A 16,889-nucleotide genomic window follows, 5' to 3' on the forward strand; every position below is an offset into this window, starting at 1 on the left:
TATATAAAATAAATATCACAAATATAAGTCTTTGTTTTACTATGGTTGCAAATATCAAAAAATTTCTATATGTGACACGGCACCAGAGTTAAGTTAGGGTTTTTCAAAATGCTGAAACGCCGAGCTCAAAACGTACGCCATCACTGCTCTAGTTTAATAACATGCTATTAAGCCTCCAAATGTTTGAATATTATTGAGTGTTTTTATTGTAATTGATTCCTAATTTCATGCCATTGTAATCCGAGAAGAAGCTTGATATCACTTCAATCTTCTTAAATTTGTAGAGACTTGTTTTGTGTCCTAACAAGTGGTCTATCTTTGAAAATGACCCATGTGCACTTGAGAAGAATGTATATTCTGCAGCTTTGGGGTGAAATGTTCTGCAGATGTCAGTTAAATCCATCTGATCCAGTGTGTCACTTGTTGATTTTTAAAATACATATATTTTTATTGACTTCAGAGAGGGAGGGAGAGAAATAGAAATATCAATGATGAGAGAGAATCATTGATTGGCTGCCTCCTACACACTCCCTATTGGGGATAGAGCCTGCAACCCAGCATGTGCCTTGACTGGGAATTGAACCATGACCTCCTGGTTCATAGGCTGACACTCAATCACTGAGCCACGCTGCATGGGCCCTTGTTGATTTTTTGTCTGGAAGATCTATCCAGTGGGGTGTTAAAGTCCCCTATTATGACTGTATTTCTTTTGATCTCTCCCTTAAAGTCCTCCAGAAGTTTTTAAAAAAATATATTTAGGTGCTCCTATATTGGGTGCATATGTGTTTACCAAGGTTATATCCTCTTGTTGACCTGGTCTCTTTTGAGAGGGAGATGTTTCTATCTGAAATCAATAAAAATATATTAAAAAAGAAACAAACAAGCTTGTAGAGAATTACTGTAAGAGTTTATTTGAGCTTTTTTTTTTTTTCCATTTCCATTTGCATGGAAAAAAATTTTCCCATCCCTTCACTCTCATTCTGTGTGAGTCTTTGTTCTGAGATGGGTCTCTTGTAGATAGCATATATTTGGGTCATGTTTTCATATCCATTCAGTTACCATATATCTTTTGATTGGAGCATTAATCCATTTACATTTAAGGTTACTACTGATAGTACTTATTTATTTACAACATAATTAAAATGCCAAAAATTAAAGACAAAGAGTGTATCTTAAAGGCAGCAAGAGAAAAGCAAACTGTTACCTATAAAGGAGCTCCCATAAGGCCGTGAGCTGATTTTTCATCAGAAACTCTACATGCCAGAGGGAATGGGATGAAGTATTCAAGGTAATGAAAAGCAAGGATCTGAAACTAAGATTACTATATCCAGCAAGGCTATTTTTCAAAATAGATGGTGAAATAAAGAGCTTCCCAGACAAAAACAAAAAAATAGCTAAAGGAGTTTGTCACAACCAAACCAGAATTGTAAGAAATGCTAAAGGGACTGCTGTAATATAAGAAACAGAGAGAGCCCTAGCCGGTTGGCTCAGTGAATAGAATGTCAGCCTGTGGACTGAAGGGTCCCAGGTTCGATTCCGGTCAAGGCACATACCTGGTTTGCAGGCTTGATCCCCAGTGGGGAGCATGCAGGAGGCAGCCAATCAATGATTCTTTCTCATCATTGATGTTTCTCTCTCCCTCCCTCTCCCATCATCTCTGAAATAAAAAAAAGAAATAGAGAAACAGGCATAAAGAATTAAAATAGTATTTGAGCATTCTTTCATGTCATTAAGAATTGTACAAAAATTCCCACTCTTAGTGACTTAACTCTCTATTGTATGAGTTTACCACAAGCTAGTCATTATTTCCCTAAGGATGGACATTTAGATAGTTTCCAGGTTTTTTATCACTACAAATAGTGATATTCATACATACACACACACACACACACACACACACACACACACATACACATATACTAGATATATATATATATATTTCCTTGGGATAGACTTTTTTTAAAAAAGTGTTTTTATTAATTTTTAGAGAAAGAGGAAAGGAGAGGGAGAGAGAGAGAAACGTCAATGATGAGAGAGACTCATCGATCGGCTGCTTCCTGCACATCCCCTACTGGGCATTGAGCATGTGACCTGACTGGGAATCGAACCGTGACCTCTTGGTTCCTGGGTTGACACTCAACCACTAAGCCATGCCAGCTGGGCGGGATAGACCTTAAGTAGGATTATTGGACATAAAAATTTCAAAGGCTCTGCTAAGCTGCCTTTCAGAAAGCGCAGCACAAGCTTATATACCTCTCTCATCCCCAGCAATGTACAAAAGTAGAGCATCTATAGCAACATTAAGCATTTTCTCTTTTTAAAAATCTTTGCCAGGTTTCTCATGTTTACTAGAACATCTAAAACACCTCTGTGACTTATCTTGATGTCCTCTGCCCATTTTTCTATGCAAAGTTAACTTTTCTTAGGTGTACACTTTTACAAAAGTACATTAACCCTCTCTCGGGCATATTGTACAGTATCCCTCCCAAACTTTATCTCTGTTCACATTTGTTTTATATTTTACTTTGCTGATGTAAGAAACATCCAAACCTGCCTGGCTTTTCATTACCCAATAAGTTCAGTTTGTTTGTTTTTTAAGTTGATTACCTGGCCTAAAGCAATACTTTTGTTTTTGTTTTACTAATGACTTCCTTCCCCATCCTCCTGCCATTAATACCCTTCCATTTTGTATAACTCCTGGGAGTACCTCTATTTACTAGATGGGATGCTTCTGGATTCATGGATTCATGAATCATTCAATAAAATCAATTAGATCTTTATGTTTACTGGGTTGAATTTTGCTTTTTAACAATCCTAAAGAAATAAGCTTAGTTTGTCCAATGCCCATCCAAATCAATGAACTGAAATTAAATTTGGTAAAATTATGAACTAAAAAGGGGTGCTTTTTTGATGACATATGTGGGGAAGCAAGTCTCAAATGCCCCTGAGAATAACAGTTTGCAGTTTCTTTTCATAAGTTTGGAGTTAAAGAGAGAAGGTAAGAAAGATTATATGCAGGTCAGAGAAAGCAAGGTGGGATTTGGATTACAGATTGGTTCAAATTAGTTCAGGTCCTTACTTTTCATTATCCCAGGAACCAAGAGGTCATGGTTCAATTCTCAGTCAAAAAAAAAAAAAATTCCTATGTTCATTGCTAAGTGAAAGAAGTCAGTGGTTAATAAAATTATACAGATTACAGGGTGCACAATTCTACAATACATCACCTGCCATCAATCCAAGTCAAGTCTCCCTACATCACCATTTATCCCTACTATATATGCTCCTCTACCTCCCTCCACACCTCATCCCTGCAATTACCATACTGTTGTCCATGTCCGTGAGTTTTTTCTTTCTTTTTTATTCTTTTATGCTCAGTCTCTCCACCTCCCACCCCTCCACTCAGGCTCTCCCCCCAAGCCTCCGCTCCCAGCTGTCAGCCTGCTATCTACACAGGTCATCAATTTTTTATATATATATTTTTTTAGAGAGAGAGATAGAAACATTAATGAGAGAGAAACATCAACAGCCTCTTGCATGCTCCCTGCTGAGGATCAAGCCTGCAACCCGGGCATATGCCCTGACCAGGAATGGAATTGGTGACCTCTTGGTGCATGGGTTGATGCTCAAACACTGAGCCATCAACTTTTTGAGGCAAGGAAACCTGACAGAGGTTTTATCATGAAGATTATTGCACTAGTACTAATCAGGAAATTCCAGATTGACTGTTCAAAGGTCATATTTCTGAGGTAACCCTTGGCCACTGTTGGTGGGAATACATAATGGTGCAGCCACTCTTCAAAAAATTTAAAATGAAGCTGCCTTATAACCCGCCGATTCCACTTATGGGTATATATCTGAAGAAACCCAAAACACTAACTCAAAAAAAATATATATACCCCTATGTTCACTGCAGGGTTATTTAAACTAGCCAAGATATGGAAGCAACCCAATGCCCATTAATAAACAAGTGGATAAAAAGTTGTGGTATATACACAACAGAATATTATTTGGCCATAAAAAAGAATGAAATCTTACCATTGTGACAGCATGGATGGATTTAGAGCAGTGGTTCTCAACCTGTGGGTGGCGACCCCTTTGGCGGTCAAACAACCCTTTCACAGGGGTCGCCTAAGGCCATCCTGCATATCAGATATTTACATTACGATTCATAACAGTAGCAATATTACAGTTATGAAGTAGCAATGAAAATAATTTTATGGTTGGGTCACAACATGAGGAACTGTATTTAAAGGGCCAGAAGATTGAGAACCACTGATTTAGAGGGTATTATGCTACGTCAGTGGTCGGCAAACTGCAGCCCGCCAGCAACATGCGGCTCTTTGGCCCCTTGAGTGTGGCTCTTCCACAAAATACCATGTGCGGGCGCGCACATACAGTGCGATTGAAACTTCGTGACCCATGCGCAGAAGTCGGTATTTTGTGGAAGAGCCACCTCAAGGGGCCAAAGAGCCACATGTGGCTCGCAAGCTGCAGTTTGCCGACCACTGTGCTAAGTGAAAGAATACAGAGAAAGACAAATATCGAATGATCTCACTTATATGTGGAATCTAATGAAAAAAATAAACAAATGAAACAGACTCAGAGAGAATAGACTCATGGTTGCCAGAGAGGGGGGCAGTTGGGGGACTGGGTAAAAAAGGTGAAGGGATTATTATAAAATTATAAGTAAAATTTTAGTTAGTTTACAAAATAGTCACGGGGATGTAAAATACAGCACAGTGAATATAGTCAATAATACCATAATAACTATTTATGGTGGTGGGTACTTGAAATATCAAGGGGATCATTTTATAAAGTACACTAGAGGCCTGATGCACAAAATTCATGCAAGAGTAGGCCCTAGCAGCCCCGACTTCGTCTGGAAGGTTGTCTGAAAGGTTGTTCCGATATTAGGCCGTTCAGTTGATTTTCATATTATGCTTTTATTATTATAAACTAGTGGCCTGGTGCATGAAATTTGTGCACATTAAAAGAGAATTAGCCCTAACTGGCTTGGCTCAGTGGATAGAGCATCGGCCTGCGGACTGAAAGGTCCCAGGTTCAATTCTGGTCAAGGGCATGTACTTTGGTTGCAGGCACATCCTCAATAGGGGGTGTGCAGGAGGCAGCTGATCGATGTTTCTAACTCTCTATCCCTCTCCCTTCCTCTCTGTAAAAAATCAATAAAATATATTTTTTTTAAAAAGAAGAAAAAAAAAGAGAATTAATGAGAAGAAATATTTTAATATTGCTATCTGCCCTTTCTCTATAATAGAAGTGTCAGAGATGAAAGAAAATTAGTAAAATGTATATAAAATCTCCCTCCTGTCAGGGGTGCGCTCCGGGACCCAGAGTGAAGTCCCTGCCTATCACCCTCACGTGCTTCGAAAACACAGGAGACCCAGATCCTGCTGGCCCCACCCCCACTGGGTGAGACCTAGACCTGGCCGGCCCCACCCCCGTCAAGCCCCTCCGGGTGGGGGGGCGCAGCCTCAGGTCCCCCGACCTGGCATCCCCTGTCAAGCCCTGCTGGGCGTGGGGCATGGCCTGAGGTCCTCAGTCAAGCCCTGCCAGGCGGGGGGCACAGTCTGAGGTCTCCTGGCGGCCCGGGGTGGGGGGTGCGGCCTTAGGTCCCCCGTCAAGCCCAGCCCTCCCTCTCCCCTGCAGCACCATACCAGTGCTGAACCAGGATGCACACAGGCAGCGTGATGTTAGCGCTGGAGGTGGAAGTCCCTGCCCCTGGCCCTGCCCACAGACTGGTCATGACTGGGACACCGTCATGGACAAATTAGCATATTTCCTCTTTATTATATAGATGATTGTCTAACCACTATGCTGTACACCTGAAACTAATACAAAATAATATTGAATGTAAACTGTAATTGAAAAATAAAATTAATAATAAAAAAAGTCACATTTCTGGGAGAGGTCGAATTTGAAAATAAGCCTTGTTTTGCTGTTGTGAGGGCAAATTACTTCATTTTGAGTCTGTTATTTCTTTTTTAACAGGTTGAAAAGTATCAAGACACAGTTGGCCTTCGAGGCATAATAATCTCAAGTTTTACGTAAAATCAGATTCAAAAGAAGCCGAGCAGAACTATTTTCAGGAGTAAGAAGAAATGGACCCCTATTGGTAGTATCCCACATTCACAGAGGAAATAAGTCTTCCATGAGACTATACAGTCTATAATAATGACTTGTGTGCATGAAAAAGAGGTTTTATGGCAAGTAACCTCACAGGTGATCCGATCATAAATTCTTAACTGGGCAGGTAATGGTGGGTAGTCATGCCTCAGACATGTAACTTTTTTAGTAAAAGGTTTATTTTTTTTTTTATCTTCGCTTTAAACAAGCCCTATTCATTTTTCTAGTGCATCTAGCTTAACTCACCTTTGAAATAAGCGTAAACACCCTCAAGAAAGCACATAATCTTGAAAACTATCCTGTAATCCAATTCCAGCCTTGCTTTCTCCCACCTTCAGGTCATCTTCCTTACACTCCCTCTTTAATTTCAAATGTATAAAAGGAGCTGCAAATCAGCTGCCTCCTGCACACCCCACACTGGGGATCAAGCCCGCAACCCAGGCATGTGCCCTGACAGAGAATCAAACCATGACCTCCTGGTTCATAGGTAAACACTCAACCACTGAGCCAAGCAGGCCATACAGTTCACTCAATTCTTATGTTGACACCTGTTGTCAAAATAAATACCCACATGGACAATATAACAACACATTTCATATGCTATGTCTAAGATTAAAAGGCTCATTTTAAATCAGTATTAAGGTATAATTTATATTAAAAAGCTAATTTTGAATCAACAGTTAAAATTTTAGGAAGGACTCATTTTGGGGAAAAGAAGGAAGCACAATGTTTAATTGAATGGCAAGATCAATACTAAAAATAAGTTTTACTTTATAATCCATATTTTAAAAACCTCTTAGTAGTCAATAAGTCACAAAATATACATGTATTTGAAGGAGGCTACATTTCAAGCACCAGATAAAATTATATTGTAATGAAAATGGTATGTCTGTGATGTACTAACAAAGCCAAAGCCTAGCCCTGCATATTCCCTCTGCCCTCCCCACCTTTTTGTAAAATAAAGGAAGCATTCTTTCTGTTAGTGATAGGATCCTAGGCTAGGATATCCAACACTTGCTGACTCCCTTTGACTGTTAATTCTAGCAGGTGGTTCCACTGATAAGCAGTTTAAAAAGTTCAAGTGCTTCTGCTCATAATTATAAGAGCACATAGATAGCCTGGTCCTAATTCTCAGAAAGGCACTAGAAAGATCTGCCGTGCAGCAAGAGAGCACTTGTGTTAAGAGCAAACAGGTATTCCTTGCCAATTACCAGCCTTAAACCATGAGGCCCGGTCTACGAATGCAATTTTCTTACCTTGGGGAAGGACAGACCTGGACCTGCTGTCCTCAGAGCTGACATAGCCATTCAGTACTGAGAAGTCCTGTGATTCTGGGTAACTTCCCTTTAGGTTAACCAGTTGTGATTCTTCCTCCTGTTGCTCAACTGTTCCTTGCTCCATATAGAATCCTTGCATTATGTTCAAGGGACCTCAAAAGGGTAGTACTTTTAAAACTCAACTGCATAGTAGGTCAAATCAAAATTAAAAGCTAAGGTAACACTGCTTCTGGATCTGGAGAAATAGAGTACAAATTTTCTGAATCTTGTATAATGAAAGGCTAATATGCAAGTCGACTGAACGGCAGAATGACCGGTCGCTATGATGAGCACTGACCACCAGGGGGGCAGACGCTCAACACAGGAGCTGCCCTCTGGTGGTCAGTGTGCTCCCACAGAGGGAGTGCCGCTCAGCCAGGAACTGGGCTCATGGCTGGCGAGCACAGCAGTGGTGGTGGGAGCCTCTCCCGCCTCCGTGGCAGCCCTAAGGATGTCCGACTGCCAGACTGAGAGAGGGTACAGTGCGGGCTGAGGGACCCCCTCCCCGCAGTGTACAAATTTTGTGCACCATGCCTCTAGTATTAGTATAATTTAGTAAGGCAAGATGGATCTATGAAATTGTGTGATCATACTAATATAACAAGGCAAGGACATTTAGGGATAAGTTAACCCCAGAAGCTATACCCAGATTATAACAGGGCAGTCGGGAAGTCTTTAAAAATTACCCTGGAAGATCTCAGCATGAAATACTGCTCCTTTTGCCATCTTTACTTCTAGGGAAAAATGAGTGAAGTGGGACAGTGTATTAGGTTTCTATTGCTGCTGCAACAAATTATTACAAATTTAACAGATTAAAAAATGCACATTTATTTCTTCTAGTTCTGTGGAAGTCAATATAGGTATCATTGGGCTAAAATCAAGGTTCATCAAATTGTGTTCCTTTCTGGAGGTTCGAAGGGAGAATCCATTTCTTTATTGGTCTAGCTTTTAGAAGCTGCCCACATTTCTTGGTTTATGGCTCACTTCTATCTTCAAAGCCAACAACTTTGTATCTCTCTGTGCCTCCCCTTCTCCACCAAAGGTAGTCAGTCTAGTGTAGTCACTCTCTGACTCTTCCTTTTTTAAAGGATCCTTGTGATTACACTGGACCCAGATAATTTCCCTACTTTAAGGGCAGCTGATTAGCAACCTTACTTCTGTCTTCAATCTTAACCCCCCTTTGCTTTGTAAACTAACACATTCACAGGTCCTGGGATTAGGATATGGATATGTTGGGGAGGGGGCAATTTTTTTGCCTATTAAAAGCAGTAACTCCTCTCCCACACCATGTTTTACAAAACAGCACAAATGCACTGCACTAAAATCTTCTGTGCTTGGGACACTGAGTATCTATTGGATTTTTGTTTGTTTTAATTTATTTATTGATTTTAGAGAGAGGGAGGGAGGAAAAAAGAGAGAGATTATCAATTTGTTGTCACTTAAATATGCATTCATTGGTTAATTCTTGTATGTGCCCTGACCCTGACTGGCGAACTGGCAAACTCGGTGGATTGGGATGATGCTCTAACCAACTGAGCTACCTGGCCAGGGTAGATTTGGGCATAAGTACATCTTCACAAACTGAGTAAATATTTGATTAACTCAAATGATTTCACAGTATTTTGGTTAATTCTTGTATGTGCCCTGACCCTGACTGGCGAACTGGCAAACTCGGTGGATTGGGATGATGCTCTAACCAACTGAGCTACCTGGCCAGGGTAGATTTGGGCATAAGTGCATCTTCACAAACTGAGTAAATATTTGATTAACTCAAATGATTTCACAGTATTACCCCTTTTGCGCGTTAAGGAGTTAAAGTAGGGCTCTTATTCTGGGCTCCATGAGCCACAGAATTCAGAAGGGATCTATAAACTTAGATGGGAATAAAACAACAACTTCATTTTCATTAACCTCTAACTGAAATTCAGCATTTTCTTCAATTATAAAAATAAGTAATAAGCCATAATAGTAATAGCAGTATCTGAGACCTGAACAGAAATTAGATATTTTATGGTTGTTATAAACCTCAAAATATCATTTATGCCCATCTCTACTTTAAAATTATGTTTAGTTATTAGACCTATCCTTAGATCTTATTTTTTTAAAAAAATATATTTTATTGATTTTTTACAGAGAGGAAGGGAGAGGGATAGAGAGCCAGAAACATCGATGTGAGAGAAACATCAATCAGCTGCCTCCTACACACCTCCTACCGGGGATGTGCCCGCAACCAAGGTACATGCCCTTGACCGGAATCGAACCCGGGACATCTCGGTCCGCAGGCCGACGCTCTATCCACTGAGCCAAACTGGTTAGGGCTAGATCTTATTATTTAAAGCATTAAAAAGCACATGTTACTAAAACAAAATTGTTATAATATTTTGATAATTGCAGTTTGGTGTAATTGGTTTCCTCTGTAATCTTACGTATTTTATACACTTAAAGACATTATTCTGATAATATATCCATAGGCTTCACTGGATTGCTGATGGGTCCATGACACAAAAAAGATAAATATCTGGTGTAAAGGAACTAATGAAAATAGTAGAGGAGGAGCTGGGTGAGGAAAATGACCCTGAAGCTGACCACTGAACTAGGTAAGGAAAACCATGAGCAAGCCCACTAGAGACCTCAAGGTGAAAGGGTATACACACCATGATTTACCAAATTTAGCTACTGAACTTTCTATTAAATTCTAGGTGTAATTTTCCTACTGAACTTTTAGGTCTCAAATTACTATAACTTAGAAGGGCCTAGAAAACTGAAGAAGGATCAGAGCACTAATGGGTACATTAACTTCTAAATTGAAAAAGCAAACCCAGTTCAAATCTGCTGTGAAAGCAGAATGAAGGCCCAGCTATCCATTTGACTAAGCAAAAGTATAAGAAAAAGTTGAGCAATAGGCTTTTCCTGGAGATGAAATACTTCATGGCTACTTGCTCTAATAACTTCACTACTCCTGATTTATTTATGCCAACAGTTACTCAAGAGTACTGAGAAGTTTTGAGGACCAAGGGAGAGAAATTAGTTCTTTTTCCTTTCTCCCCTCCCAACTGAAGAAATCACAAATGAACACTCATCAGATACCTCAACACTTGAGTAAGCAAAGGGCAGCAACTCCCTATAGAAACCAGACATCAACGGTCTCTCATACGCTCCAAACTTGAATTTTAAATATTTTTTTAAGTTGGGTTCTTATTAGTCATTGTTAAAAGTCTTCTCACACCCTACTTCCTCCAAAAGGCTTTTGTAACTATGTTTGTTAGCTTTTCCTCCATTACCCTGAAAGACAGGTTAACTACTACTATAAATTTATGATCAAGAAACCGAAGAATCTATGTATTTCAGGAAAACCTAAACTTTTTAAAAGTAAAACTTGTCTACAATTTGAGCTAAGCATTAAAATGAATCTTTGGATATAACACCAGTTGCTGATTTTTAAAAAAATATTTGTATCAGACCTGTGTGAAAAATGTGGTATTTACTTATGACTTTTATTTAACCAGATCTGACTACCTGTGATGTTAGCTCCAAAAACAAGTGTTTGAGACAATATGCCTACAGAAAATACTATACACAAAAAGAAAGAAAAGAAAGAATAAAGAAAAAAATACTACACCAAGGAACACTTACCCATGACTATATTTACTAATATAAGTTGTAAATGATTACATCTTATTACATTAACTAAAGAACGTAAGCAATAAACCTATGTTTAAGATTATTATTATGTAGCCCTGGCCAGGTAGCTCAGTTGGTTAGAGCATCGTCCTGATATGCAAAAATTTTGGGTTTGATCCCTGGTCAAGGTACATTTAAGAATCAACCAATGAATGCATAAATAAGTGCAACAACAAATTGATGTCTCTGCCTCTCTGTCTCTCTCTAAAATCAATTTAAAAATTACTATTGTGTAGATTAACTTTCAGCTGGTTAAGAACAGAGAAGGGATAGTATCAAAAAACTTACTATATATAGTATACCTTTGGGAACAGTCATAATATATTTCATAGAACAGAAAATTAAGGTATTAACCATCAATCTCCTTAGGGCTTTTAATAAAATTACCAAATTCTGTCCAGATATAAATAAGTTATCCTATAAGCACTCAAATGGGAAATAAACTGGTCTTTAAAAAGAGCTGAGAGGGGACTGCAAAATGGTGCAACTGCTATGGAAAACAGCATGGAGGTTCTTTAAAAAATTAAAAATAGAACTACCCTATTATTCAGCAATCCCATTTCTGGGTATATATTCAAAAGAATTGGAAAGCAGAGTCTTGAGGAGATTTTTGCACATTCATATTCACAAGAGCCAAGAGGTAGAAGCAACCCAAATGTCCATTGAAGATGAACTGATAAATATGTGGTATATATATACAGATATGATGGAATACTCTTCATCCTTAAAAAGGAAATTCTGATGCATGCTCAAAATGAATGAACCTTGAGGATATTATGCTTAGTAAAATAAACCAGTCACAAAAAGACAAATACTGCATTGCAGATTCCACTTATATGAGGTTATCTAAAGTAGTCAAATTCATAGAAACAGAAGGTAAAATGGTAGTTACTAGAGAGTGGAGGGAGAGGGGAAAGGGGAAATTTTTTAATGAGTATAGTTTCAAAAATGCAGATGAATAAGTTCTGGAGATATATTTCACAAAAATGTGAATATAGCCCTAGCCAGTTTGGCTCAGTGGATAGAGCGTTGGCCTGTGAACCGAAAGGTCCCAGGTTCAATTCTGGTCAAGGGCACATGCCTGGGTTGTGGGTTCGATCCCCAGTGGGGGACTTGCAGGAGGCAGCCGATCCATGGTTTTCTCTCATCATGGATGTTTCTCTCTCTCTCTCTCTCTTCCTTCCTCTCTGAAAAAAACACACACAAAAAAACCAAAAAGAATGAAGAGAACCAAAAGAATGGTTCCAATTTAGTCTCCAGTTTTACTAGAGAAAAAATTAATCCTATCCCAGAACTAAGAATGTTTTAACTAAAAAGATACATATTTGGATTCAGGTCCACAAAAAAAAATTCAGATAAAATATTTAGAATTTTAGACCTTTTTATTCAGAGGCCCATAAGGGAGGAGGCAGAAAGAAGATAAGGTCTTACATATTCATAAGAATCCGATTTTCCACATGCTGGTTTTCAGTCTTAATGCAATGACTTCAGATTTATTTTAATAATTCTTTTAACTCCAGTTTCTCCTTGTAGATTCTTAGATGCATTATTATCACGGGCTGCCCTTTTGATTATAAATCAAATCACACTTTTATTACTGTATTAACAAAGCCTCTCGGGCTGTAAAAGAGAGCAGATGGGATGATTAACAGCAGCAGCTGTTACATCAATGTTCAGGAAATTACACACGTATCATAAACGACTTTTTAAATTTTATATGCCTTAGCTTTTCAATTCTTTAACGCTCCTCTCTTTGCCTCCAACATGCAACAAAACACAATATGAAGATAAACTTAAATCAGTAAGATGTCTACTTTGATGACTTCTAGCCAAGCAAATCAACTTTACTAGTTTGATTTTGACAAAATATGTTAATCATTCAGAATGAATTTAACTTCGTAATCCATTATTAGATTTTAGTGGACTTTTTAAATTCTTTAATTTCAGTTTACAAAATGCTCAATTGTTTTACATGTTTTACAGGTACATATTCTAATTCAATCTTCATAAAAAACAGTGGAGGTAAATACCATTATTATTCACATTTTATAGGTGAGGGAATTGTACAGAGTAATTAAGTTCCTTGTCCGAGGTTAAGCTAGCAAATAACAGAGCCTGGATTTAAATGAGACTTCAACGCCGGTGCTCCTAATTACTTTCTTCTTCAGTGTTCCTTAAGATACAGAGTCAGTGCAATGTGCTATCTTTTCACATTGGCTCACAACTAAAGCATGTATTGAAATAGAACTTGTATTTAATGGCTATTTAAGTAGAAATTCACAGATAGGGAGGGGTCTTGGCTTCCTGAAGATAAACAGCAGAACAGGCAGCTCAAAAAGTGGCTTACAAGTAGCATTTTAGTATCCTCAGCAAGTCATTTTTCCTGAATCAAAATCTAAAATATAATTATGCTTATGTGGTACAACAAGGCCATTCTAACCCCCTCTTTTTCCCCTTAGCTGGAAGCTCGGCAAAGTATTTTTAGTCTTTTTAAGAGAGAAGTATTGATGCATCTGTACAGTAATCTGGTTAAATCAAATCACAGCCTCTTGAACTTTTTAAGGTAACTCTAGAAAATAACTCCTCACCCTCCCAGGGTCCTTTTTTAAAAAAATAAGTCATCATTTGTCTATATGATTAATCACTTTCAGTGCCAGAGTTTCTATTTTGAGATAGTCAGTCTAAATATCTACCACCCGAGGAGCTATTCACCATGGTGTATGGGAGAATTACTGAAGGAAAAGACTAAAGATCCTTATTAAATGGGCTACAGAAAGACTAAATTCGCAGCAAGAGTTATTTCTCAGAATAAGAGACTTCACTAAACAGTCTGAGCTGTTATATTAGCATCAGCAAACGCTTTCTTTATTTTTTTTTTAATTAAAAGTGAAATCCTCATCCAAGGATATGTTTTCATTGATTCTTCTAGAGAGAGGGGAAGGGAGAGGGAAGAGAGAAACATCGATGTGAGAGAGACACATTGGTTGCCGTACACGTGAATTTGCAACATGGGTATGTGCGCTGACTCGGAATTAAATCTACGACCCTTTGGTACATGGTACGAAGCTTTAACTAACTGAGCCACACTGGCCAGGGCAGCAAATGCTTTTTGTGCTGGAATTATGGACTCAATTCCTGGACACAATACGGGGTAAATTCTAATGATTGTCATAGAAGATATTTCCAAGAAACTTAACCTTTTTCTGATATTGGGGAGGAACAAATTTTTCTCTACCTTCAAGGTTCTTTTGGCTGGTCAAATATATGCGAGACATATTAGCAAGAGAAAATAACCAAATTTAATATGTATGGGAACCCCTGCATACATGAGAGAGTCAGAGACCCCACATGCAGATAAAGTTCAGAGATAGAAAAGGAACGTGGGTATATAAGACATCCTGAGCTAGGGATGAGGTAAGGTGTCTTGGGGGCTTCAAAGGGTCTTTGCGGGATGATAAGAGTAGATGCTTAGTAAACAGAGGTTTGTCCTGCCCAATACATAAATCAAGAGGTTATCTCTGATAATCTGCGCCTATGGGGAAGGCCCCTAATTCAAGTTATTTTAGGTAGGGGCAGAAATTTTTTAAAAAATATATTTTATTGATTTTTTTTTTTACAGAGAGGAAAGGAGAGAGATAGAAACATTGATCAGCTGCCTCCTGCACACTCCCACTGGGGATGTGCCCGCAACCAAGGTACCTGCCCCTGACCAGAATCGAACCCGGGACCTTTCAGTCTGCAGGTCGACACTCTAGCCACTGAGCCAAACCGGTTAGGGCCAGAAATTGCTTTCGAGCCAGAGGCTAAAGTTGCTTTTAGCTCAAAACAATCTGCATTCCACGGAGGCACATCTTGGGGTGACTCGTTCTGAACCCTCATACTGGCAAATGAGACAAGCTCCAACTGTTTCAAACACACATTCTTTATTCTTTGCATAAAGAATGTAAAGCCGTTTTAGTACTTGGTCACTCACATACTGAGTAGTTACCCTGAGGAGAAGCATTATCCAAGACAGATACATACACTCACAGGCCTAAGGCTGAAGACGTTTTCAACCTGGAAAGAACTCTCCCAAGTGGTAGGGGTGGGTCAACAGTCTCACAGAACACCCCCAAACACCTCCACTAGTTCCAGAACTGATAACTGATTTCCACATTTCACCGACAAAGATTAGTTTTCCCCAATTCTGAACTCTTATTCGAAACCTGGATATCCCTATGGTGGACACCATTTCCTCCTCACATTTACAGATCTGCTCCCACAAAGATCCTCAGGCCTTTAAGAGATGCCTTTGAAAGAGACCAAGCTTGTGGCATATGCAGAGATTTCTCTGGCAGGCCCTTTTTTCCCCCAAAACGACTTCTGGCAGGATTTTCCTAGAGCTCAGAGGAGTCAACCTAACTCATAAAATTAGCCAAGATCCAGAAAGATCCTTTGGTAATTAAAGGTAAGTGTTGAGCGAAGGAAAGGGTCCGTGGGCGGATCACTCTCCGGGCCACCTCAGATAACATATTCATCCTCGGAGCAGTAGGCGAGAGCGAGTCTGCGCCCATGCACTTCCCTTGCCCTCTTAAATCAGCCCCGCAGACAGTGACCGGCAGACAGCTCCGCGAGTCCGCGGGGTCACTCCAGGGCAGGGCCCAATGCCAGTCTCGGCGGTTCCTCGCAGTCAGGGACCTCGGCCGAGAAGCCACCACACCCCTCACTTCTCCTCACTGTCCGCGCAGAGGCCGGGAGGCCAGGCTCTTCGTCCCGGCGTCCATCTAGCGTCCCCAAGCCACGACGACTGCCACCAGCGCCGGGCCCCACTCTGCCCAGCCTCCCTGACCCTCACTTAGCCTCTCTGTCCTTTCGGGGCGCCCGCCCGCGCCCCCTGGCCGCCCCCAAGGGTGCGAACTCACCGCCGCGCCGGTGAAAATGTCCTCCCCCTCAGTGTCGCTGTCCCCAGCCTCGGGTTCTGAACCCCCGGCCGCCCCCTCGGACTCCGGCTCCAGGCCGGGGAAAGGCGGAGGGAGTCTTTCCGAAGCGCTACAGCCACCACCACCCGACGCCATCTTCCTCCACCCGCGGCGGAAGCCGCAACAACAACTTTATAGAGAGAAAGCGCCGCGAGCAAATCGTCCTAGCGGAGCGAGGAGTGGGATGACCACTACCAACCCCCGCGGAACGCGCCGGGGCGGGGGCCTAGGTGTTGGGGGCGGGGCTTAGGCGCTGGGGGCGGGGCTTAGGCGCTGGCTCACCGCTCCCGCCCCAGCAAATCTGATCCCTGGATCGCAGTGCTGAGCTCTTCCACCAAGAGAGCTAAGGGGCAGAAAGGGAGGGGCCGGGGGCTGCTCAGGTTGCTAGAGCCCTTTGACAGGCTTCTTAAGGAGATGTCGTCTGGATAAAGGTGTCTGCAAACTGAAGCAGGTCTCCGAACAGATTGCAGTAAAGCCTTGCCATGTATTCTTTGGACACCATTTAGTTAATTCAAGAAATATGTATTGAGCATCTACTGTGTGCCTGGCACCGTGCTATACATCTGAGACATAGAAATAAAGAAGCTCCTGGCCCAGTAGGTGCTGCAGGCCATGTAAATGAACTACTCAGCAGGTTCAGTGCTATAATTTGCTGTGCCAGCACAGTAAAAGAGATCATCAATTCTATTTGTTGAAGTCAGGAGGCCTCACAGAAGTGAAATCTCAGTGTCCTAAATCTGGTTGCAAGGAAGTTAGGATTCTCCTCTCAATTGCTGTGGAGTATGTGAAG

The 16,889-nt window shown here is 40.6% G+C and overlaps 1 protein-coding gene across 2 annotated transcripts in view; it reads right to left on the reverse strand.

The window, feature by feature from the left end:
• The window catches only part of SNX1 (sorting nexin 1), a 46,184-nt gene extending 29,869 nt beyond the window's left edge, over positions 1 to 16,315 (reverse strand). Inside the window, exon 1 of one of the 2 annotated variants that reach the window (XM_059698723.1) lies at positions 16,043 to 16,313. In XM_059698723.1, coding sequence (XP_059554706.1) covers positions 16,043 to 16,195 — 153 coding nt within the window. In that variant the 5' untranslated portion in view covers positions 16,196 to 16,313. Of the gene's footprint in view, positions 1 to 16,042 lie in introns of both variants that reach the window. The other variant, XM_059698733.1, reaches the window with a different exon arrangement.
• Positions 16,316 to 16,889: the final 574 nt, after the last annotated feature.

This window comes from Myotis daubentonii, chromosome 1 (genome assembly GCF_963259705.1).
Source record: "Myotis daubentonii chromosome 1, mMyoDau2.1, whole genome shotgun sequence".
NCBI lineage: Eukaryota > Metazoa > Chordata > Mammalia > Chiroptera > Vespertilionidae > Myotis > Myotis daubentonii.